At 43.5% G+C, this 26,652-nt stretch overlaps 1 protein-coding gene across 2 annotated transcripts in view; it reads left to right on the top strand.

The window, feature by feature from the left end:
• The window catches only part of CHCHD3 (coiled-coil-helix-coiled-coil-helix domain containing 3), a 132,552-nt gene that overhangs the window by 75,853 nt on the left and 30,047 nt on the right, over positions 1 to 26,652 (top strand). For both annotated transcript variants that reach the window (XM_063397127.1, XM_063397128.1), the window contains exon 5: positions 6,731 to 6,814. In XM_063397127.1, the coding sequence (XP_063253197.1) occupies positions 6,731 to 6,814 (84 nt within the window). The remainder of the gene's footprint in view (positions 1 to 6,730; positions 6,815 to 26,652) is intronic.

Raw genomic sequence — 26,652 nt, 5'->3', positions numbered from 1 at the left:
ACTCTGCCCAGGGAGGTTTGGAGTCCCTGGAAGTGTCCAAGGAATTCCTGGAGGTGGCACTCAGGGCTGGGGACAAGTTGGGAATTGGGCACAGCTTGGCTTTGATGATCTTGGAGGGCTTTTCCAGCCTCAGTGATTCCAACATTTGCCTTGTTCAGATTTTTATTCTGGCATAACAGAAGCTCTCCTTGTTGGGGCAACAACCTCAGTGAATTCCTGTGGGTTTTCCTGTGTGTGTTTCCGTGACTCACATTAGGATTGGAATCTGTGACTCTTTTCTTGGCATTTGTACATTTTTTTTCTCCTTTGGTCTATAACGAGATTCAGTAAATGAAGCTTCTTGTTACATCTTCTGTTCTACACTAGATCCTGACTTGTTCATAAATTCAATTTTTTAATTTTCTCCATTAGCCTCCTCCTCTCAATATGATCTTTTTTATCTGCTCGACTCACTCTTTTAGGACTTCATTATTTTTAGAAAATGTACTGTAGCACATTTAGTGGTAATTACAAAAGCTTGTTTTAATTACACTTGTCAAAGACTCCGTTTTATGATGCATTATTGGTACTGCCGTTTCCAATTCCTAACAATTCTCCACCTTTACAAGTGGAAATTAACATCTCTCTTTTCAAGTGATGCGTCCACATGATTTTTTTGTGTTTAGGGATGATTTTATGCGCAGTGATAATTTAAAAGGAATTCTTTGAGGCGGAAGGGACCAGCGTCTGTTCCCAAGAATATCCATAAATTCCTGGTGTTGCCTGTTCAGAATGATGGGGATATTTATATGCTGAAATAGAGGGTTAAAAATGAAAATTGGAACAGCTCAACCTCCATTAAAAGTGAAAATGGGAATTATTTTTCTTGGGACACTCCATGCAGTGGAAGAGGAGAGCAGTTTTGCTGATCATAATAATTTATGCAAATAATGAAGCTTTATCTGATTTTATCAATGTGCAAATGTGGATGAGCAGGGCTATACCTGGATGAGTGGCAGAGGAATTCAGTGGATGTCAGACCCCTGGAAATGTCCAAGGGCAGACTGGGCAGGGCTCTGAGCAGCCTGATGGAGTTGAAGATGTCTCTGCTTGTGCAGGGGTTTGGGACGTGATCCTTAAGGTCCCTTCCAGCCCAAACCGTGATTTATGAAATGCCCAAAAACTGTTTTACAATGTGACACTCACAGCCTGGGCCTGAAGTGCGAGCTCTGGAATTCACACCCAGCTCCAACCCATGGATGTGCTCATCCAGAGAGCCTGGAAAAGACATGGAAAACTCCCAACAATGTGGCAGAGGAAGATCACATTTGAGAAGATTGTATTTTGAGAAGATTGTGTTTAGAGAAGATCACATTTTGAGAAGATCATGTTTAGAGATGATCACGTTTAGAGAAGATCATGTTTAGAGAAGATCGTGTTTAGAGATGATCATGTTTTGAGAAGTGCTTATTTTGAGAAGTTCATATTTTGAGAAGATGGTGTTTTGAGAAGATTGTGTTTAGAGAAGATCATGTTTTGAGATCATGTTTAGAGATGATCACGTTTTGAGAAGATCATGTTTAGAGATGATGACGTTTTGAGAAGATCATGTTTTGAGAAGATCATGTTTAGAGATGATGACGTTTTGAGAAGATCATGTTTAGAGATGATGACGTTTTGAGAAGATCATGTTTTGAGAAGATCATGTTTAGAGATGATCATGTTTTGAGATCATGTTCTGAGAAGTATATGTTTAGAGAAGTTCATATTTTGAGAAGATCACGTTTTGAGAAGATCATGTTTTGAGAAGATCATGTTCTGAGAAGTGCATGTTTAGAGAAGTTCATATTTTGAGAAGATCACGTTTTGAGAAGATCATGTTTTGAGATAATCATGTTTTGAGAAGATCATGTTTAGAGATGATCACATTTTGAGAAGATCATGTTTAGAGATAATCATGTTTTGGGAAGATAATGTTTAGAGATGATGACGTTTTGAGAAGATCATGTTTAGAGATGATGACGTTTTGAGAAGATCATGTTTAGAGATCTCTTGTGCTGGTGCATCCCACTCATCCTGAGCTGTCAACAGGTCTCCTGTAGGATGGTGTTTAGGGAGCTGCCACCACTTCCTCTTAACTTTTAATCCATTAGTTTTTCCTTCAGGCTCATCCCAAAAACTGCAGATATTCCATGTGGACCTTCCCATGAGAGGAACCCTCATTGCTGTGCTCAGCATTTCCTTTGGAAAATCTTCACTCACAAACGTGATGTGACAGGAGCTCTTCCAGCCCCAGTGCCAGGTCTGGAATCCTTGGATGTGCCTTGGGAGGTCACCAGTCCCGTGGTGTCCACCTACCCCATCCCCTGATGTTTGCCAAGACCTTCAGAGGACTTTCACCTGGCCAGTGTTAATTTACAAATTCAAACTGCACTCTTACTTTGAAGCAGATCATTCTTTTCCCAGAAAAATGCAAGCTGGAGCCACCTCAGCAGTTCCTCTGTAAATTTTGGGGATATTAATGAATCTGGAGCTTGGAGTCTGTGTTGAGGGGCAGCTCTAAACCTGGGACTGCCAAAGGCTGAGCCTGAAATCTGCCTACAAACCTACATTAAACCACCTGATAATTATTTTTTTTTATCCACTCCTTAAATCATAGCAATTTATAACCACACACACCTGGAATCTTGTTCCATCCAGCAATAGATTCCCTTTTTTTATTTTTAAAATTTAATTATTAAACGTAGATTTTTGACCAGTTGCTTATTTGCTCTGTTCTGCCTCACAGAGGACAAAATAAATGTGTTTATTTTTGTATCTAGTGTGAGCAGGGCTTGGTTTTGTCCCAGGATGGCTCTGCAGGTGCCCCTGCAATTAGGTACAAGGTGATTCCTGGAATTTTTTTGTAGGGAAGAAATCCATTTTTCCAGTGATGGCAACTCCTGCCAGTGCTGTGCCAAATCCAGGTGCTACCTTTGAAAACAAAACCCAGCTTGGCCTTTAAATCTCGGTCCAGTTTCCCTGTGATTGTGAAGAACCTGTGTTTGATATTGGTGATCGGCTTTGGGTATTAAATTTGGGTGGTTTGGGAAGCAAAAATGTCTTTTTGAAGCTGTTCTTTAGAAAACACCCAAGCAAAGGTTTTGTTTGTCAGAGTTTTTTCATGAAGAAACAACCAGCCTGTTCCAGTGTCTCATTTACACCTGAAGTGCAGCATTCAGCTAATTGAAAACCTGGCTATTCTTAATTATTTTCTTGCAGCTCGTTGACATTCACAGGGATCTCATTGCTGCAGCCCCATAAATATAATATTACTTTACAGGTTGTTATTTCGGCACTCAGTTCTCCTCTATTGGCATATTTATAGTCTCCTGTATAAATGAATAATTTTATTTATTATTTATTCATTTGAACTTTGCTGTGTCTGCTTTACTGTACAAGTGTCAGGGGTGGAAGAAATTCTTTTTTGCTGATTTTCTTACTTGCCAACCAAATCTTCCAGTTACTTTCACGACACGGGGAAGAAAACCTTTGGATGAACAGGTTATTCAGTATTTTATATACAATATTTCTCCTTTATCAGTGACAGATCAAGGCAATGAGCAGTGTCACTGTCGAGCACTAAAATCCAGCTGGTTTCATGATTAATTATTTTGAGGGGGGACAGAGAACCAAACCCAAAAATCAACCCAAAAAGTGAACCAACTTCCCAAGTAAATCAAATATTCCACTCAGAGGGATATCCTTGGAATAAATGTTGTTGCATTCCCTGATCATGGCAAGACACAGGGAAAGGATTTAAGCTCAGTTTAAAGCTGGAGGATAAGGGTGAGTTTTGTCTCTTCTGCATTGCCGTGCCCTTGATCTGCTGTGTTTTACACCCTGCAAAGCTCTGTCCTCGTGAATTGTCAGAAATGGGGCGAGTGAATTCACTCAGGACGTTCTTCCCTGGGTTTTGTTCCGTTCCCATCGTCTTTCCAAAGTCAGTTTAGTTCCAGGTCATGGATAGAATCGTGAGGAACACGACTGGATTATAAGAACTGAATTTTAACTGAGTTCTCCTGAGCTTTGTGGAATATTAATGATCTCTTCGTCACTGGCCTGTTTGGCACAGCAGGAATGTTCTGGAGATCTTCTGGAGTTTGGGGATCGTGGGATGGTCAGACATGGAATATTTGCACTGGGTACCCGTGAAGAGGCCTTGCAGATATGGAATGGGAGATCTGGAATATGAGATCTGGAATATTAGATATTGATTATGAGATATGGACTATTAGTTCTGGAATATTAGATATGGAATGTGAGATATAGAATATTAGATATGGAATATTAGATATGGAATACTAGATATGGAATAATATATATGGAATATGAGGTGGATTATGAGATATGCAATATGAGATATGGACTATTACTTCTGGAGCATTAGATCTGGCATATGAGATCTGGAATATGAGATCTGGAATATGATATATGGAATATTAGATATGGAATAATAGATATGGAATATAAGAAGGATTATGAGATATGGAATATGAGATGAAATATGAAATATGAGATACGGAATATGAAATCTGGAATATTAGTCATATGAAATCTGGAATATTAGATCTAGAATATGATATATGGAATATTAGATATGGAATATGAGATGGAATATGAGATATGGAGTATGAGATATGGACTATTTGTTCTGGAATATTAGATCTGGAATGTGAGATATGGAATAGTAGATGTGGAATATGATGTGTATTATGAGATATGGAATATGAGATGTGAAATATGAGATATGGAATATGAGATCTGGAATATTAGATATGGAATAATAGATATGGAATATGAGATGGATTATGAGGTATGTAATATGAGATGTGAAATATGAGATATGGAATATGACATGGAATATTAAATATGGAATATGAAATCTGGAATATTATGTCTAAAATATGAGATATGGAATATTAGATGTGGAATATGAGATATGGAGCATGAAATATGGAATGTGAGTTCTGGAATATTAGATATGGACTATTAGATATGGAGTATTAGATCTAGAATATGGTATGTGGAATTTTAGATCTGGAATATGAAATCTGGAGTATTAAATATGGAGTATTAGCTATGGAATATTAGATCTGGAATATTAAATATGGAGTATTAGCTATGGAATATGAAATCTGGAATATTAGATCTGGAATATTAGATCTGGAATATTAGGTCTGGAATATGAAATCTGGAATATTAAATATGGAGTATTAGCTATGGAATATTAGATCTGGAATATGAGGTGTCCTGGCCCAAGTTTCCAGAGAAACTTGACTGCTCCTGGATCCCTGGGAGTGTCCAAGGCCAGGTTGGACCCTGCAGCCTGGGATGGTGGAAGGTGCTGGGGCTGCAATGAGATGGTTTTTCAACCCAAACCATTCCTTGAATCCATCTTCAGGAGAGGATGGTTTGGGGGAACACAAAACCTGCAGGGAATTTGAAGTGGTTCTGTCCCACCGGGTCCAGGAAATCATCAGAGATCATTTGTACAATACAAACCACGGGAATTCGGCTCTGGAACATTCCATGGAATCAGCTCTGGAAAACCTGGAATTAGTGAGGCAAGGCTGATTTAGGTGCTGCTGTGCTCCCTGGAATCCTGATGGAGAAGCTGGTGGAGGACAGAGTTCAATTCATAAATATATGAATTTTGGGGGTATTTTTGAAGAAGTTACACAAAAACTCCAACAATTCCCAAGTAGTTTTGTCCATTTTTCCAGATAAACCTGACATGCATGTGGGGTTTTTTTTTTGCATTCTTTCTGTTCACCATTACATAATAAATTTAATTTGAATTTTAATGTTTTTTACATGCTTCAGGACTTAGAGACAAAGGTAAGCAGTTGAATAAAGAGACAAGGGAAAATCCAAACTTTTTAATGTGTTCCTTGGGTGTTTGCTAAAAAAACCCCAAAAATTAATCTTGACAAAGGGAATCAAGTCTTGTATCTGTGCAATGTGTGGTGTAATTGTTGTAATGACCTTTATTAGGTAATTATAAGGTCACTAAGGTTTTTTATTAAAAAATGGTGAATCTGGAAGGTATTTGTATTGATAATTTAGGTGTTAAATCCTTTATAGCCTGATAAAAATCACTTGTCTGCTATTTACACTGCAGGACTTACAGCTTTTTATATTTTTAATACATTCCTCTGTGCATGTGTGCTTTTAAAATGTATTTTCTAATTTTTAATGAGTCCCCTTAATCCTAGGAAATGGGAAATACTGCAGATGAAAAGCCAAAAACATCAATTTGCTGGGAGCAGTGTCTCTTAAAAGAACACTCAGGTCATATTAGGATTGAAAAGAGAAATATTTTAAATTATTCTGTGTTATTTTAGATTATTGGACACGGGAGTGATCCCATGGTCAAGTTTTGCAGCTTGGTGGATACTTCAACAATCTGAGAGTTTCCAGAGGAGTGATTCCTAATTAAAAGGACAGGAGAGTTTTGGATGCACTTTTTAGCAAATATATAACAGGATTTTGTTCTTCTCAAATATCCACCTGTTTAGGATTAGATTTCCTAAGTTTAGAATTGATTTGCCAAGTTAATTCAAATTAAAAAATAAAAAGAAATCCCAGCCTGGTGCATTCTTCTGACCTTTCCAAATCCATTTGAGCAAACTCAGGCAGAGCTGTTGAGGAGGGGAGAAGTATGGATAATATCCTTGATTCAATATTTTTATTTTTCCTTTTTTTTTAGGCCAAGCAGGTGGAAGAGAAGGAGAGGGAGCTGAAGAAACACGATGCCTACTACAAAGAGCAGCTGGCTCGGCTGGAAGAGAGGGTAAAACCTTTTTTTTCCCCCTTTTAATGAACATTTTTTCCCCTTTTTTCCCTTTCTGTTCATTTCTGCTCCTGGTTATATTTACAAGATGACTTTTTTAAGGAGATAAAGATTAAAATTCTGGCCAGAGGAGTTATTTTTCTATTGCTGCTGCTGTTTCTGGCTTAATATTGACAAGGTGGAAGGTTTGATGGGAGAATATTTGTTTTCTTTACTAACAAAGTTCTCACATTCGCTGTGGGATTTCATCTGTCACGGTAATTACAGACAGAAAAATGAAATAATGAGGTTATTTTATACCAACGCTGATGAAGAGCCAGTGGAAGTGAAGAAGTGTCACCAAGTAAAATAATTTAAATTGAAATAACAACAACAAAAAAAGCGAAGTGTGAAGGGACACAGCGAATTTCTGCTTTCAGTGGGTGGAATTAGTTGATTCCTCCATCAGTACGTGGAGAGTTTAATTTGAATTCCAAGTTTAAACCATGTTTAAAAAGCACTTCTGTGTCTTTATCTCATCACAGATTTGAAATTAAAGTGTAGAGAGCAGCTTGGGAAGCTGTGGGATTTGCTTACAGTGGCTTAACATATTGCTGTTAACATTCCTATTCTTTACAGGGTGTTATTTTATAGGATGTTAATTTCAAATAATTACTGCTGCCATCATTCCCTGGCTCCCAGGTTGGTTGTAACCTCCAGCCCTGAATACATTTGCCTCCTTTACCCCTCTGCCTTCTTCCTTATATATTGGTGATTAATTCGGATTTTTTTTTGTTAGTTGGTTGTGAAAATTATTAAACAAGATACACATTCATTGACGCATCTTAGCAGGCCAGAAGAAAACCCCTTGTTTTTCTGGATTAGGAGGAAGAATTGTTGCATCAATTATCAGTGTGTATAATTTGCTTTAATGAGTATTTTAAATCGAGGGTATGTCTGATACCATCTCGGTGTTTTGTCCTCCCTTTTTGAGGATGACATTAATGAAATCCCATGCTCTTGGCAATGAAAAAGAGTTGGAGAGGATGAGGGGAAATCAGTTTAATGATTCTAAATTGTTTCATTATTTAAACAGCTAAATATTAAGATTCCTTCACCAAAAACTCCATAGAACTCTTTCCTTTCTCTCCTGTTTCTGGCTTGGGATTAGAGGAAAAAGTTTGAGTGGGATTTGATCCAGACTGGATTTTTCTGGGCTGGTTCTAGCTGTGCTCTTAGTGTGGAGTGATAATTCATGGCAAAGGATGTCTGATAAACCAGGGATCTTGGACAGCTTTTTCTTTCACTTTTTTTTACCCTTTACATCTTTTTAAGATGTTTTTCTTGGTCATTTTTCACATTTATATCAGTCACTGGTACAGCAGCTTCACTTGCTCCTGTTAGTGAAGACTCCGGTGTGTGTAAATACGTTTTTGTGCTGTGCAAGGGAGATAATGAACTTTAAATAACTTGATTTGAGCTCTGCTGGAGTGCCACCCCCAGGGGATGTGAAAAAGGAAATTCTGCCATCTCTTGGTTTCTCTGCTTGGCTTGGAAATCCCCAGGACTAGAGCAGGTAGTTCTGAATTCCCTGTTTTATACCACGGGTGATGTTTGCTCTGTGTTCTGAGTGGAGTTTTTGTGGTGCCAAGCCTTTTCTTTTCACTCTGACTCCCTGTCTGTGAGGTAAAATCCTCTGCATTTCCAAGTTGTCATCCAGTTTGTCATCAAGGTAAATTTTCATCTCTCTCCCACACAAAAAAAGCGCTGTTCCAGCTCTGAGAGGAGCGAACTCTGTTCCAAATCTGCCTTGGAATTGCTTCAGAGAGGTTGGAGATGGCAGAGTGAAAACCTGGACAGGCAGAGGGGTCACAGCTCCTGCAATCCCACCTTCCCCAAAGCCCTCACTGGGGTCACCTGTGAGCTCCTGTGCCAGGAATTTTGAAAATTGGGATGGAAATAGAGCTTAAAAAAAAAAGGAAGGTGTGGAAATGACAGAGCATGAAAAGAGGCAGGTTCGTTGTTCGTGAAGTTGTCCTGATTTCAGTGGAAGGTGCACAGAGACAGAGCCTGGGCTGCTCAGCAGAGGGAATTTCGGAACAGGAGGTGGGTAGGGAGCAAGTGGAGCTCAGAGAATTCATGTCAGGGGGAAGAAATGTTCAATCCGAGTCTGTCACCTGTGACAAAGAATGCTAATTACAATCTCAGATCATCCCCACATCAAATAAGCACACTTTAAAAACACTTCAGTTATGCCTGTGTGGTATTTCTGGCTGTTGCATCATGGAGTGTCAGAGCTCATCTCGATGATTAATTGGCTTTTTGATTACTTAGCCTTTTCAATTAGAAGCTTCGTAGTTGTGTTCTTCAGTGCTGCTGAAAAAACAATGCAGACGTTGATAATAAAGGGAGATGACAACAGGACAGATTAGTGTCAGCACAGCGTGCTCCTTATGGAGAAAATTATCCATATTCAGTGCCAGATGAAGCCTGTCAATTATGAAATATTTCAGTGACTGAGGGAAGATGCTCAACCTTTCCAGGGTATTATTAATACAGGACAAAATAACTGTGCACAAGTGACAGCTGCAATAGTAAAACATCAACAATTCCATTCTCCGGGGGAATAACTGTTCATAAATTTGGTTTATGTGCTAAAAACCTTTTGATACTTCCCCAAACCCCAGCAATTCCCCTAACAGCTGCCAGCATTTCTAGGTCAAAGATAGCACATAAGCTATTAGTTATTACATGCTCCACAGCAGCAGAGCAATAGCAGAGAGTTGAACAGAGCAGTTCAAGACAACCTTGCCCTGCTCTGCGTCTGACTGGGGTGTGAGCTGTGATTTAGGTGTTCACACAGGAGGTTTGGAGGGGGATTTGTCTCTGTTTTTCATCGTGCACCTACAGGATGAGGAGGTTCTTGACTACAGCAAAACCTGGAGACAGAACAGTGCTCAAGTCCCTGAGCTGTGTGTGCTCCACACTGTGTTAATTATTTCACACTGTGTTAATTATTGACTTACAAGGGCAAGGTCGTGCACAAGGGTTGGGGCAATCCAAGCACAAATCCAGGCTGAGGGGAGGAAAGGATGGAGAGCAGCCCTGGGGAAGGACTTGGGGATTTTGGGGAAGGAGAAGCTGGACATGCCCTGGCCATGGGCAAATCCAGAGGAATCCATGGAGCTGCTCCAGGGCTGGAGCCCCTCAGCTCTGAAGCCAGGCTGGGAGAGCTGGGAATGTTCCCCTGGAGAAGGGAAGGCTCCAGGGAGAGCTTCCAGCACATTCCAGGGCCTGCAGGGGCTCCAGGAGAGCTGCAGAGGGACTGGGGACAAGGGACAGAGGGACAGGACACAGGGAATGGCTCCCACTGCCACAGGGCAGGGCTGGATGGGATCTTGGGCAGGAATTGCTGCCTGGAATGGAATTGCCAGAGCAGCTGTGGCTGCCCCTGCATCCCTGGAATGTCCCAGGCCAGGCTGGACACTGGGGCTGGAGCAGCCTGGGACAGTGGGAGGTGTCCCTGCCATGGCAGGGGTGGCACTGGATGAGCTTTAAGGTCCCTTCCAACCCAACCCATCCTGTGATTCTTTCAGAAGAAAATCAAAGTTGTTTTGGAATAAAAGAAGAGCCCCAGTGTGAAACCAGAGCCTTTTTTCAGGCAATGCCATTCCCTGAGTGCCAGAGCTCAGGAGTTCAGTCTGTCCTCACTTGGTGCAGTTCCCTGTAGCTGAAGCTGTTCCATTTGCTGTGTTTAAAACAAAAACTGTTGATCTCTTTTCTCCCATTCCTGGCTGGGAGGGTGAGCAGGCCTGGCACAGGTGCCCAGAGCAGCTGTGGCTGCCCCTGGATCAGTGGAAGTGTCCAAGGCCAGGCTGGACACTGGGGCTGGAGCACCCTGGGACAGTGGAAAGTGTCCCTGCCATGGCAGGGGGTGGAACTGGGTGATCCTGAAGGTCTTTTCTAACTCAGACCATTCTATGACTCTCTTAGGAGAAAATCAAAGTTATTTTGGAATAAAGGAGAAGCCCAGTGTGAAATCAGAGCCTTTTTTCAAGGAATGCCATTCCCTGAGTGCCAGAGCTCAGGATCCCTGGCTGTCCTTACTTGATGCAGTTCCCTGGAGCTGAAGCTGTTCCATTTCTGGTATTTACAGGAAAAAAAAATGTTGTTGTCTTTGCTGTCTTGTCCCTCTAATTCCAGTGGAGAAGTGCAGTATTTTTGCCTGGTTTCAGTGCCAGTCCCAGCCCCGGTGTCCATGGACTTTATTCATAACCAGCTCTGCATCTCCAGTGTCCCTTTGCTCTGCAGCTCCCCATCCCCACCAGCACTTGCACACGATTTTCATGCAGAGCAGCTGAAATCCCAGTTCTCCTTCACCCCGTTGCTTTTGCTTTACGTCAGAGTCCAGGACATCCCTGTGGCTGCCCTGGAGGGTTTGGGGACCGGACAGGGGGTCTGGGGTCTGTCCAGGGGCTCAGGCAGCCTCACACAGAGCCCAGGAGGGCACTGCCTCTGATCCCTGCCATGGAGTGAATGCCCACAGTGTGTGAAGAATCACAACCCGAGAGAATTCAAAATAAGCAGTAGTTAGTTTATCACAGAGTGTGAATGTAGAATTTAGGATTTTTAGTATATGGGTTTGAAGAGGCGAGAGGGAGGAATTGGGGAGTGGTCCTGTCCTCCTTGTTCTTGTTCTCATCCCCCATTTTCTGCTGAGTTGGATCACAAGGGTTGATTTAGAGTAGAAATGACATGTTAGCATAGGCAGTGAGTATTGGTAAGATTCTGTCAATAAAAAGTTCATTTTGGATGTGTTTGGGCCAGGGAATGGTACAAAGGGTCCGGGACCCTCTGACCCGCCCAGTCCCCCGCGTGTCCTGCTCTGCTGGGGACGCCCTGCAGAGCTGGGACAGAACTGAGAGATGATGGAGAATAAACAACCCTGGAAACTCGGACTGGGGACTCAGCCTGGCTGCTCTGGCTCCGGGGTGAAACACTTTAGGCAAAGAGAAGGCAGAAAAACCTCATTTACCTCAGGGAACAGCAACCCCGAGGAGAATCTCAGGGAACAGCAACCCTGAGAGCTTTACAACATTTTTTTCTAAAGGACACACGACCCTCTCCTGCTTCTCCTCGTAGTTTTGGCATCACACAGACACTCAGTGAGCTGTGTCTGCTCCTGCTCTGTCCCTGAGACTGATGGGTCTCCCCTGCTCCAATTTCCTCCAGCAAACCCGGCTATTTTCATGTTGCACTGCTTCCTGATGCTAATATGCATCATTAGGAGAATCCTGCCCCAAGTCATGGGAGCAGAAGGAAATTAATTTTAATACCCTGCTGTATGACACAACTACTTAGTTTATCAGTGCGAATGAGCAAGATATGGATCCCCATATTAATCATAATATTTTCCACTGGAGCCAAGTTCCTGTGCTCCTGAATTTCCTAGAAATACTTTTAAGCGTCGGGCAGGTTGGATGTGAATGTAGTTGTGGGATGAGGTAATAGGATTATCCTGGAGCAGGAATCTGAGGGGTGGCTCAGGGAGTTGGGAAAGGAGAAAAAGAGGCTCAGGGGGACCTTGTGGCTCTGCACAGCTCCTGACAGGAGGGGACAGCCGGGGGGGTCGGGCTCTGCTCCCAGGGACAGGGACAGGAGGAGAAGGAACGGCCTCAGGCTGGGCCAGGGGAGGTTTGGAAACTGGGAAAATTCCTTTCCTAAAAGGGCTGCCCACCCTGGCAGAGATGGGAGTTCCCATCCCTGCGGGGATTTCAAAGCCCTGTGCATGTGGCACTTGGGGACACGGCTCACTGGTGGCCTTGATGATCTCAGAGGGCTTTTCCAGCCTAAACAATTCCACGATTCTGCCATTCTATAGGAATTTGGAGGTTTCAGTCTTACCTTGGATCCACCAGACATTTCACACCCTAGAAGTCACTGCTCTGGCCCTTCCATGGTCCCCAGCCTTGTGCTGGGGCTGTGGTGGCCTTTGTGAGGGGACATTCCTGCTCCCCAGAGGGCTCAGGGCTGGATCCCAGCCTGGCAATACAGACATGAAGTTCAGGAAATGTTGATCCACTTCCCTGCATCCGTTTTTCCCCTGACTTAAAACGTCGAGGAAGGATTTGCAAATCCCAAGCTCGGCACTTAATTTGGGGATTCTGCTTTCCATGGAGGCTGTCAAGGAGCATTAACCTTAAGGTAAGATGAGCACATGGAGCACAAAGCTCTGAGCTGATGGCACATTCTATCCCAGGTGTTAAATGGTATTATCCATCCTGCTTGCTACAGTAAATAGGATTTCGCTATTATGATGTGTCAGGATTTTCCGAGAAATCAAATTTACTAGACACTAAACTGCCATCCTCACTGCTGAGCAGCTTTATTCTGGGATCTTGTATTCATCCTAATCCTGTTGGTAGGAAATGCTTATACCAATTGTGTGGGGAAATTATAACTTAATGATCTCTTCCTTTTTTCTATTCAAGGCTTAGCATGGCCCAACATGCTCTGCAGTGATAGCCCCAGTGCTGAGTTGAGGAGCTGATCCGCAGCTTCCCAGGCAGGAATTGGCTTTTGTGGGAGTTTCTCATCAGCAGAAGTGCTCAGGTGCCAACAGTACCAGCCCCACATTTGTTCAGATGCTTCAGAGCCTTGTTTACCTTTTCAGATCTCAACAGCTCAGTAATCAGGAGCTCTTTGCATGGGCTTTTTGTAAAGTGCAGCTTGCAAGATGTAGATAACAGAGGGGGGACTGGTACAAAGCAGCATAACAACCACAAACATTTTCATTCCCTGAAAGGTAATTTAGCAATTTAAAGCGGGTTTTTTTGTTTCTATTTGTGTTCAGTTATCAGTCTGTTTACTCTTTGTGATCTCACGTGGAGAATTCCAGGAGCAGGGGATGATTCTACTCTCACCTCTCGTGTTTAGAGCCTGGATTTGCCAGAGCAAACGTGTTTACTCTCCCCACATTTGTGTGCATTCCTTCACACATTCCAAAGCCAACTAACAGGGAAGTAGGTGCATGTTTGGAGGCTGGATCCAGCCAAGTAGGAAATTATTTTGGCTGATGAGCACTTAGGGAAAAGGCAGGGACAGCTCAACAAACCTGGTGTTCTTGTTCCCGTGGAGGCATGGAATTACTCCAATATTCCCTAAATATCCGTGGTTTGAAAGAAAATAGTTCCATCATTCCCACTCTGCTCCTATTTTTGAGATTCTCTCGGCGTTTGTGTCCTGTTTCTATTTGCCTGGCTCTATTTCTCTTTCTGTAACAAATAAATAAATGTATATATGCACACACACACACACAGAGTCAATACTTTAACTCTATTTCCAAGCACTTTTCCAATAGAAGCAATAAAATACATTACAGCTTCCGTGTGATGAATTCCACCGACTGCCATATCATCTCATTGTTAATGAATTGTGTTATTTCTGTGAAGTTAGTGGGGCCTTTTCCTTTTTAAATGGATATTCAGCGACTTCTTGCAGCTCTCCCAAATCGCTGCGGTGGGAGACCTGAGGAGAAAATCAAGATATATTCGTTTCTCATTTTGTACTTGGGCCAAGAGACTTTTCTGTGTCTAAGCTCATGTGCTGCACCAGGGAGATAAAAGCAGGAGTTCATCAGACTTTCCCAGTGCTTTGTATTTCCACACTGCTCCCGAAAACCACCCTTTTCCAGCACTGACCACAGCATAATGTTTTTGTCACTTTAGCATAATAAAGCTGTCAACCCACCCTGTGATCTTGCCAACATTAGAAAATTCCTCTTTTCAGATTTCATTCTGTTTGGGGGACAGAGCTTTTGTTGAATTGCTTCTTGCCTGGCAGGTTGAGATTAGGAAACTTGCTACCAATTACAATATCTGAAACCTGCACCTGATTGACAGCCCGGGCTGGAGTGTTGTATTTAATGCTCTGCCTCCATGTCTTGCCCAGCCACAATCATTATTCTCAACAGTTGTGTCTCAGCCTTGATTTCATTTTTTTCCTTCTCATAATCTTTTATTTACCATTTCTGACTAAGTAGCTAAGGTGTTTATTATTAAACACACACCTCAGCCGTGTGTTTTTTTCCCCCAAGTGCACCAAAAATGCAGAATTTCATGTTTGCCATGAAAAATACCTGGTTCAGTCTCATCTTTCACTATCACATATCCAATCAATAGCCAGGCTGAAATGCTGCTTAATAACAAAATGAGGAGTTGTTCCACGCTGAATAGCAGCTATTGATGTTTCTCTAAATGTTTGTTTATAGATTATTTTTCCATTATGTATGTGTGTCTTTATGGAGAACAAAAAACCCCAGTGATAACCGATATTCCAGGATTTTTCCTGCTGTGCACTGACACCTGATAACTTTTAATGCAGAACCACAATTTCATACAGGTGGTTGCTGGTTTTTATTTCTCCAGCATGTGCAAAAAAAAAAAAAGGTTTAGAAAGGGTTCTGTAGTTTTAGTTCAGGGAAAAAGATGAATTAATTCCATGTTTTTATTTTAGAAGACTTAGCACAAGTCTGAGGGGTGATGGTATCTGGATGGAAACTGATAACTCAGAGCCCTGGAGCTGGAATGTTTTTATAGAATCACAGAATAATTTGGGTTGGAAGGCACCTATAAGCTCGTCCTAAAAGCTGCCATGGGCGGGGACATCTTCCACTATCCCAGGTTGCTCCAAAACATCTGGGAATGCCCAGCCTGGGCACTTTTATTACCACGTTCAAGATGAGAATTGACCTGGAGATGACAGATCCACACCCAGAGCTTTGTGCAGAGCAGCCTCTCCCTGTTTGGGGCAACAGCTAAAGGGGGGGAGGAACTGCTGTTAAATGGAACTCAAGATATAAAAGAAAACAAAGAATCTCATCAGCAGGGAAAATCAGAGTTAATGAGGAATTTAATGCTGCTGAACCACAAAGCCTGACTGGATCCAAGGGCTTGAGCAAGGCTGGGCTCAGTGAATTTCCGACCATCAGCCTCATGGTCCTGAACACAGAGAAATCCAGCAAAAAGAGAATTTCCAGCCTGGAGAGGAACAAAAGTGCTGAGAAGCACATGGAAGACAGGGACAGTGATTCCATGTGCCAGGTTCAGCAAAGGAAAGCAGCACTGCTGGCTGCTCAGGCTTCTCCCTTCCCACTTCCACTCTGGGAGAAGAGGAAATTCCAGGGAGAGCTCAGAGCCCCTGGCAGGGCCTGGAGGGGCTCCAGGAGAGCTGCAGAGGGACTGGGGACAAGGGACAGAGGGACAGGACACAGGGAGTGGCTTCAGATTGGGAAAGGGGAAATTTGGCAAGGAATTCCTGCCTGGAATGGAATTGCCAGAGCAGCTGTGGCTGCCCCTGCATCCCTGCAATGTCCAAGGAAATGTTGGAGCATCCTGAGACAGTGGAATCCCAGTGAGGCCAAGTTTATCCAGTCACTTTTGGAGTCAAAATTCCAGCATTGCCTCAGCCCCCCTTGGTGACCGTGGGGTTATTTTTGAGCAGCTTCATCTGTGCTTTTCCCCTTTTCTTTCTTATGGAGCAAAAAAAAAAAAACCCAAAAAACCTGTCACGAGAGAGAAATGTTTTAAATAGGCGAAAAGGAACGAAGTGAAGGAATTTTTTTGAATGTTAAAAGCTGTGTTTATCGCTTTGCATAGGATATAGCAAAATGTTTTAACATATGGGGAGTTAATGAATAAGCAGCTTTCGCTTCACCCGGGTCTGTTCCCTCCTCCCACAATCTTCCCATCACAAGCTGAAGTTTGGGAACAAATACTGTGCTAAGTGAATGCTGGATTCAAGAAACCCTCAGCGAGGTGCTCTGCAGGAGTTCTTAGCTGAGGTAACATCATTAGAAATGGTGTTAGAAATTAAATTGAAGTGACCATTCCCCTGTGCTGGGCCTGCTGAGGGACCTCAAATCCTGGGGAGCTCTGGGTCTGTGAGGAGGAGGAAGATCTGGAGGGGCTGGAGAGGGAGGGACTGGATCTGGGGAAGGGTCTGGAGATGCTGAAGGAGCTGGGAAAGAGCTGAGCCTGGAGAAAAGGAGGCTCAGGGGGGACCTTGTGGCTCTGCACAGCTCCTGACAGGAGGGGACAGCCGGGGGGATTTGGGATCTGCTCCCAGGAACAGGGACAGGAGGGGAGGGAACGGCCTCAGGCTGGGCCAGGGGAGGTTTAGGTTGTATTTTAGGGAAAATTTCCCCATGGAAAGAGCTGCCCACCCTGGCAGAGATGAATTCTCCATCCCTGGGGGGATTTCAAAGCCCTGTGCATGTGGCACTTGGGGACAGGGGCCACTGGCAGTGCTGGGAATGGTTGGACCGATTGACCTCAGAGGGGATTTCCAACCTTAATGATTTTATGATTAGAGCAAAACAGTCCCTTTTTGCCTAAGCATTAATTAGTAATTATTCTCGTTAGAAAGCAGTAATGTTAATAAGAAATTAAGCCTTTTTTATTGTAAATAATCCTGCAAACCCAATGGCTGAAATCATGGAAGCACAGCAATACTCTTCCTTTATTACAGGAAGACTCGCTGCCTTCATTTTCACTGCTGTCACTCTGAGTGATATTTTAATTTTTCCTGTCCCTAAAAATAGTCCAGTCCCATAACTGATAGATAAATTAGAGAATCCCCAGGAAATGCTGCTGAACGTTTCTGTTTGCCAGCACAATAACTGCAGAAGGCAATAAATGTCCTCTTACATCAAGAGGAGGCGGGTAATGAGTAAATGATGGGAAAAGGGATTTTGAAAATAAATGATCAATCCAGTATAAGTTGAAAAACAATTTATTAATAACATGGCCTTCAGTGGGAGAGAGGGATCTGTGCAGCCAGAGGAGATGGAGATAGACCAGTGACATCTGGCAGTGATGGATTTTTGGGAAGTTGATTCAGGTTTACGAAGAATAAGCTGTGATTTAGACCCAGCTTTTTCCATGTGAGTTTTGCTGGTTCACCATTGTGTTACAGTGAAAAATAAAAAGAGATTTCATTTTTGTTTCTGTCATGTAAGCACAGAGGATGCTGGGTTTGGGGAAAGGTTCGTGTAAAGGATGCAACTCTGACAGTGCCTGGGGAAATCTGGGCTCTGCACCACGTCCTGCTCTGGCTTTATCATTTTTTCACCTCACTTTGTTGTGCTTTTTACATGCAGGAGGTCAAGCCCTGCCCAGGAGTGGTTGTGTCCATCCTTAAAATCAGGGAGAGTCTGGCCACAGTGAGAGCTGAACCAAAATCCTGGGATGTGACCCCAGTGCAGAGAGAGGGGAGCTGTGCCAGCTCTTCCCAACATGATTTATGGCACAGATCCCAGCTTTGGCCAGGCCTGGCCACAGGAATTAAAAGTTTAAGTCAAGGTTTTTCTTCTGACTTGAGAAAGGCAGAATGCCTTGACTACAGAAAGGCAAAATTCTTTTGTATTTTCTGTGTTTTGTGAAACTCCCTTGAAACTAAAACAATAAATTTAATACTGGGAGAAGGAACTGTTGTTAAAGATGATCAGAGGGAGTTGTAGGAAGAAAATAGGAGAGAAGGGAGAAAATCAGAGTAATGGACTTGGTGACAAGCCTAGTGACAACTTCTTTGCAGCCAGATTTTTGCTTTAAAGAGCAAAACCAATTGGTCTTGGGCACTGCAGATTTCCTTTAAAATCTCTGACCGCCCATTCCTTCAGCAGAGATGAGATGGCATCAAGTATTTGTGAGATCCTCCTGGAAAAATAATGTCTCATTTTTACACCAATCCTTGCAAAGTGGAAGTTCCTTCTCTTTTTAAATTCTGATTTTACTTTTTTCCACCCTCTATGTGGGTTCTGTGTGTGACACCAGCTCAGGAATAGGCTCAGCTCTGCTGGGCTGGGCTCGTTGTTGCCCTTGCTTTAATTGGGAATTTGACACAGCAGAAGTGGACGAACCCTCAGGGCTGGGACTGGGGACAGAAATGACCATTTTTAAATTCAGAAATGCTGCTTCAGCCCCATCGGGCTGTCAGGGAGAAATGAAAGTTCCTGGGTCTTTCTCCTTTGGAACCACAAAGCATTTTCATCCCTGAGAGCTGATCTATTCACATGCATATTGCTGGGCCTCAAAAGGCCTTTCCTTTTGAGACAGGGGAGGAAAATCGTGTGTTTGAAATCAGGAGATGCTCTCCTGCCACTTTAGAAATCTTTATTTTTTCCCCTCATGTCAGGGAGTTTAACCCTTTGCAGGCCACAACCACTCAGGAAATTTATGCACTGGGAAACACCAAAGCAGAGCTGTGGTAATTAGGAAGCAAATCCAAATGAAGCACAGCAGAGGAGTTCAAACATTTGTCTGATTCTCAGAAGAGAGTTATGATTGTTTTAGTTATGATTGTTTTAAATGTCTCACCTTAATCAGGTAAGATTGTTTTTCATATCTGCTTTAATCCAGTTCAGACATTTTTTTTCCTGCAATAAAAATTGTCAGTATATTTATCAACTTAAAGCCCAAGGAAGACATTGCCTGTTTCCCACAGGCTGAGACAATAAAGCAGAATATTTTCTGCTGTTTGATACCATATGTGTTTTTAGAAGCACTGCAGATAATTATTGCTCCATGCCAGCTCTTGATGTCTGTTCCTGCCAAGCTTCCTATGGATGTCAGGAGTTCAGGGAATCGTGGAATCAGAATGGTTTGGCTTGGAAAAGGCCTTAAAACCCATCCAGTTCCAACCCCAGGGACACCTTCCACTGTCCCAGGGTGCTCCAAGCCCTGTCTGACCTGGCCTTGGACACTTCCAGGGATCCAGGGGCAGCCACAGCTTCTCTGGGAAATCTCTGCCAGGGCCTCACTGGAACTTCTGTTTCACCCCTTGGGAAATTCAGCATCTTTTCACTGCCTCACTTTCAGCAGGCAAGAGAAGAGCAGTGGAACTGTCCAGATATTGAGTGAATTCTCTGATAAATTCTGTACAAGGAGGCAGCACACAATTCATTATCCAGAGACATGAGTTAAAATGTGCAATCTTTTCCTGTAACCATTTTATTCAGCAACTTGTGAGGGCGTGATTTTGAATGAATATTTACTCATTTCTGGCACTCCTTGTCTGACACGTGTGCATCCTGCTTCCCTTTCTGGATCAGATTCCAGCTTTTACCACGGGCAATTGTTGTTTTTCATATCAGGCAGCTCCTGTTCCACGTGGATTTGCTGTGCAGTGCAGTGAAACAGCAAAATGCAGGTTACAAAACTGAATATTAGGGACTGTTCTGGGTTATCCTGAAATACCTCATGCATCAGTTTGTTCAGCAAACCCTACTTTGTGGTATTTGCAGCAGCATTATGCTGTGTGTGCTGTCGCTTTTTGGGATTACAACAATAATACGAAGATTTTCCTTCTTTTGCTCATTCCCAGCTCCTGCTGGTTTTTAGTTTTGAGAGCTTTGCATTCAGCAGGGAAAGCTGGAAGAGGACACAACACACCAAAAAAATAAACTTTTTGGAAGCTCTGTAAAGAGGAAGAGGGGAGGGAATTCTGCCCCTCTCAGGTGAGAGCCCACCTGCAGAGATGTCCCAGCCCTGGGGACACAGCAGCAGGACCTGGAGCAAATCCAGAGGAATCCATGGAGCTGCCCCAGGGCTGGAGCCCCTCAGCTCCCAGGAATCCAGGCTGGGAGAGCTGGGGGTGCTCACCTGGAGAGGAGAAGGCTCCAGAGAGAGCTTCCAGCACATTCCAGGGCCTGGAGGGGCTCCAGGAGAGCTGCAGAGGGACTGGGGACAAGGGACAGAGGGACAGGACACAGGGAATGGCTCCCACTGCCAGAGGGCAGGGCTGGATGGGATCTTGGGCAGGAATTCCTGCCTGGAATGGAATTGCCAGAGCAGCTGTGGCTGCCCCTGGAGCCCTGCAATGTCCAAGGCCAGGCTGGACACTGGGGCTGGAGCAGCCTGGGACAGTGGGAGGTGTCCCTGCCATGGCAGGGGTGGCACTGGATGAGCTTTAAGGTCCCTTCCAACCCAACCCATCCTGTGATTCTTTCAGAAGAAAATCAAAGTTGTTTTGGAATAAAAGAAGAGCCCCAGTGTGAAATCAGAGCCTTTTTTCAGGCAATGCCATTCCCTGAGTGCCAGAGCTCAGCAGTTCAGTCTGTCCTCACTCGGTGCAGTTCCCTGTAGCTGAAGCTGTTCCATTTGCTGTGTTTAAATCAAAAACTGTTGCTCTCTTTTCTCCCACGTCCCTCTAATTCACTGAAGAGGTGCAATATTTTTTGACTTTACACTTCCAAATAATTTCTCTCCAGCCAAACATGCCCCATGAAATAAATCCAGCCCTGACCATATTCATTGCTCCTCTCAAGCAGCTTTCATGAGCCTCCTTCCTTTTCATGGGTTTCTGCTGCTCCTATCACTGAATTCTTTGGAAACTTTCATTGATTAAATGTTTAAAATAATGTGCAGAACGCTGATGATTTGAGAAGCTCTTGTGGCTGAGCAGGCAGAAGTTTTTCAGTGGGATCTCAACTGGGCAAAACAAAATATTGCTGTGTATAGGTGAGATGAGTTATTGGACAATCGTTGAGGTTGGGCTTCCTTTTGTTAGAAAAAGTGCAGAAATTTGGGTCTTTTAAAGACTTTTTAAAAAGCAATAAATGACCCTTTTAAATTCAGAAAACATCAATGAATTTTCTTTCTTTGAATTGTTGCCATGAACTGACAAGAGATTATTTCAGGTACTTGTAAAATTGAAAGAACTTCACGAAAAACTGAAAAATCCTTACAAGACCTGTGCTTTTATATTGGAAAATCAAGTGTAAAGTGCTGTGTGTGTTTGCACCATGCAGCATGTGGGATATTTTTGAAGTGGGAGTTTGACTTGCCAGTGGTTGACAGAACAAGGATTTAGTGCCAGTGTTTGAGGGGACATTTGATGTCTTTTTACTGCAGTAGTTGATGCAATTAAAAGTTTTCAGACCTCATGTGAACCTCTTTTTATGTGGCTGAGTTTACTGGCAGTGTTTCACTCCTCTTCTTGCCCAGGCTTTAAGAATTTGAAGACAGAATTAATGGGAAATTTCAAGGTGCAGGTGCCATAAATACAATTCCTGCTGGCAGGAATTCCTGGCCCTGCACAGGACAACCCCAAAAATCCCACCCTGGGCCTGAGAGCGTTGTCCCTATGAGGTAAATCCAGATTTTACAGTAGTAAAAGGGATGTTTTTCCAGATCAAAGATGTGGGAGCTTTTGAGAGTCACTTTGGAGGGAGAAAGAGAAGAAAAATATCAATTATATCAAGTTCATCCTCAATGTTCTCATACTTTATAAATTAAAATACCCAAATCTGAACTTACAAGTATTCCCAGATATTTTCAGAGAACTGGGAAATCAAGACAGAGCTGGAATTTATCCAGCTGGACCTGTTGCTATGAGGAGTGGAGGAGAATTGTACATGATTGTGGTTGTGTGTGTGGCTTTTTGAAAGGACTACAATGTGCAATTCCTCTCTCAGATGTGAGGTGTTAATTTGGGCATAACACGAGGCTGTAACAGAGCATTTGTGGGTCTAAATTATGGTGTCTGTGTAAATCTCAGAGTGCTTGGGCTTGGGAGAGACCTTGAAGCCCATCCAGGTCCATGGACACTTCCACCATCCCAGGGTGCCCCAAGCCCCCTTGGACACTTCCAGGGGTGAATCCCATCCTAAAAGACAAATTCTAGGATCAATACAGGGATTGGCAGAGCTTTTATAACCCTACACAGGGCAAGGTTGAATTCACAGATTCTACCAAAAGAAATGGCCGTGGTAGGGGGAAAATGTGTGAGACACAAAATGCATTCACAAAAACAATTAAAAGTCTCTTCAGGCCAAGGAGGGAAAAGAGGAAATGTCTGGAGAAATGCAGGAGTGCAGCACAATGGGAAGGAAAAATAAAGGTTACAATGGAAAGAAATCCATTTGTAGGACAGAGCACGCCCCAAATACCTGTGGGATGGCTGAAATGCAGAATAACAGCTCTGGCTTCAACCATGCACAGCTGGAGGGAGGTGGGAATGGGCAGGGGGAATAAACAGAATAAACCCTGAGGAATGCAGGGAAAAGGAGCCCAGGAAAGAGTGGGAATCATCTTCAGAGGTCACAAAAGACAAATCAGGAAGGTTTGTAGGAGTCTGTTTGAATTATTTGGCCTCATGTGTCATTCAGCCATAGGAATTTTGTGGATTTTGCCTTACTGAGAGCAATGCAGGGACTTTTTAAACTTCCAGATCAATGGATTTGGTGCTGATAATTCCACTGTCTCATTTTCCTAGGTCCTGGAACGGAGCAGGTTTTTAGGGAGACCCCACCTCCCTTAATTGTGGCTTTTCCTTCAGGAAACTGTTTCCAATCTCGGGCTCTGCTGGGATCCACTCTTGGAAGAGCACTGAAAAATTCTCACATTACTTCGATTTCAACGTGCTCAGAGCTCGTTTCCTTTCTTGCTTCCCTAAATGAAATATGAGCAGGGTTCTCCATCTAATCTGAGGGTAAAATGCAGTTTTCTTGGATTCAGGTGCTTATCACTCATCCAAGCAAATCCCTGCATTGTTTTTCATCAGGGTTTTTTTATATCCTTTGTATTTTTGTTGTACCAGTGCTGATCCCTCCTCAGTGCTCTCCTCTGGTCTTCTGCTGGGACCATCCTTGAAGTTCTTTAGTTGCTTCACCATCACCAAAACCTGTTACTGATACAAAGATTTTTACAGCTTGGCTTTTGTTGTAGCAGCATCACCTGTCGGTCAGCTGGAATCAGATTTTCTGCCTTTTCTTGTGGTTGTTTCCACTTGGATCATGAACTGTGCACAGTGAAAAATCTGCTCTCCATATTCACCCCCTCTTTGCTCTGCTGCTGATCCCAACCATCAAAATATCACCTGACAGTGACACCAAAATTCAAAGTATTTGTGGCATCAACGTTCAGACAAGTTCACTGCTCTGACCAAATGCAAATATTGAAGTGGTTTTGAATATCAAACTCACCCTATTTGGATACTGCAGCTCATAATTCCACAAAATGAGAATTTGATAGGATTGATCAAACTGGTTCCTGAGGAAAGTTCCCACAAATACCAGCTCAAAAAAAGCCACAGACAAAACTTTTTAAAGCAGTAAAAGAAACAACAACAAAAAAGAAACCTGTGCCATGACACTGTTGCCAGGGCTGTTGGATTGAAACAGACAGAATATTTTTGAATTTCTTTCGAGAACTTTATTCTTGGTCTCTCTCGTGCTGGCGTGTGAGCGTTATTTGTGCTTTCCAAAAAATGGTAATCTTGCACTCATTATGGCCCAAGGCAGCCAATCTCAGGCAGCAGCGAGAGGGGAGATCTAATAAACAGAGCTAAACCCAGCTATTTTCCATTGATTTGAAAGGAGACAGAGCTAATCTGTGATTCTTTCTGTTGGGCTGCTGCCACAAGATGAATTTCTCCTCCAGCTGCAGAGCAGATTGCACATCTACAAGCCAAAAGTGATTTTCACCCTGGTAGCAGATCTGAGTTTCCATATTTATGGAGCTGTTCTGACTGCAAGGGGCCTTGGGAGGTCCAAGCACCTGCTCAGAGCAGACTGGTGAGGGCTTGGACAGGGCGATTTTTGGGGACCCCCAAGGTTGGAGATACCACAGCCTCTTATGGTGCCTGTCCCTTGGAGGGAACTATTTTTTTTTGACCACTTTCACGGGGTCTCTGCCTCCAAAAGCTGGCCAAAAGAATTGGAAACATGTGGTGGTTAAAGAGATTTTCCCAGATTTTCTCTGACTTTGAGATTCCCCTTAAATCGTGCCTGCTGTAGACTGTGGAAGGGCTGCCCTGGACTCAGCGCTGTCTGTGCTGAATTTTGGCCGAAAGAACTTCATGGATGACCTCAAATTGTCCTCAGTTGAGTCTCCAGCACCTCGGGATTTTGTGGGAGTGACCCATGCAGGAGGAGCTGAGCTGTGCAGGGATGGAATGGAAGATTGAGGCTGGGCTGACTTGGTGCTGCTGTAACAAAGCCGTGGGTTTGGAAATGACACCAACGTGTTTGGAAATGAATGTGCCAGAATGAACAGCTCTGTACCGTGGAATAAAACACTGGAATATCCCTGGATGGGACCCTGGGCTAGTGGGAGCTGTCCCTGGAAACAGCAAGGGGTTGGAACTGGAGGATCTTGAAGATTCCTTCCATCCTAACCATTGCAGGATTTTAGGATTCGTGCTGATCCTGGTTTGCTCTGAGCTGATTCCCTGTGGTGCAGTTTTTGCTTTGCATGAGTGGCCCACTGCACCAATATTTAAGAATTCATTCCATAAAAGCAACCAGCAACAGGAATTTAAAATCCCCATTCCTGTGCTGCCATCTGCGCCCGATGCCACCAACAGAAGGGAATTCCCAGCTTGGATTTCTTGGGCATCACCCCTGGCAGCAGCAATTCCCATTCCTGTGTGCCTCAAAGATGCCCCACGTTCATTTTGGGGGGCAAAGCCTGCTTTAGGTCATGGACAAACAACCCCATTGGGAAAACACAACTTAAACCATGGAATAGCAACAGGGCTGGGGTGAGAAGGGAAATTGTAAATGGGAATGAGTTAAATGAGGCTTCTTGTCATCAGGAGAGGCCACAAATACAGTTGTGCATTTTCAGGTGCATCTCTGAGGCTGAGCACATTTGTATTAACACCACTACTACAATTACATGCAGATTAGCTGCTTGGCTGAATAGCTGTAAGAACTTGGAATAGATTTGTCCTTTTCACAAAGGTTTTCATTTTCTTTGGCAGCTCGGAGTGTTAACAAATTAGAGATCGATGTTGTAGCAGGGCAGAAAAGTGAAGTGAGGCATGGCTGGGGAGAAACTTCAGAGCCATTAATAGTTGCAGTTAAAGGCATTAGTTAGTGGTGCCTGAAAACCAGAGCTGGAAATTCGAAAGAAAAGGTCAAAAATCTCTCTCTTTTCCCCCCATTTTCTGCTGATAACTGAGTGACGTATTTTACCCCATTTGCTGCACTCTGAATATCTGTGACATCTTTGAATATCACTGAAATCTTTGACAAACACCCATTGTGGAATCATTTGTTTTGTGGAATCACAGATTGGTTTGGGACCTTAGGCATCATCATTCCAACCTGCCACGGGCAGGGACACGTCCCAGCTTTTTGTTTGGGTGGCTTTGTGGCATTTTCAACACCTTTGAATAGTTTTTGGCTTTTATCTCTCTGTAGGAACAGGCACTGGGTGGTTTTGGGTGTCCCAAATCCTCCCTCCAGTCCGTAACAGTTCAGGCATCTCTTCTGTCACGGGGACAGCCTGGTCCTGACCCAGCTCCTTCCAGGGCACAGGGGACACAGGAAGTTTTGTACAGGCAGAAGAGAGGGAATTGCAGAATTGCACTTGAATTTGAAATGGGGAGCTCTAGGCAAGCACCACCAAAATCCTGAAAAATTCCCTATCTGGGTGTCCTCTGTAGGCTCAGTCCACGATCCCAGGTTGCTTCCTTTGCTTCTTTTTTTAAATTTTTTTTATTTTTCTGTAGGGCTTCTCTTTCGGTTTGAATTCCCTCTCCCTGCCTTACAGCCACATCTCCCACTTACTGCACATAAAAAACTTCTCCTCTGCTGTTAGAGCTCATCCCCTGCTCTGTCCATTCCTCTTTAATCCCTGAGTTGTGGTGGAAGGGATTTGTTGGGTCCCTCTCCAAAGGCACCTTTTATGTTGTAGTTCAGGATTTGGAAAACTGGTTTGCTTTGGGCACTGACCATTTATTTTTTTATTTTTGTGGAAAGATGCTCCATTTGGATGGATTTCAGAAAAAGCTGATTTTCAGCCCTGTGGCAGATCCAGAGAACTTTCCCCCAGTGAGGGCAGTCAGTGCCCTCA

The sequence above is a fragment of the Prinia subflava genome, chromosome 4 (genome assembly GCF_021018805.1).
Source record: "Prinia subflava isolate CZ2003 ecotype Zambia chromosome 4, Cam_Psub_1.2, whole genome shotgun sequence".
In the NCBI taxonomy this organism is placed as follows: Eukaryota; Metazoa; Chordata; class Aves; order Passeriformes; family Cisticolidae; genus Prinia; species Prinia subflava.
Note: the sequence above shows the minus strand (reverse complement) of the source record. Positions and strands in the feature narration are given on the sequence as shown.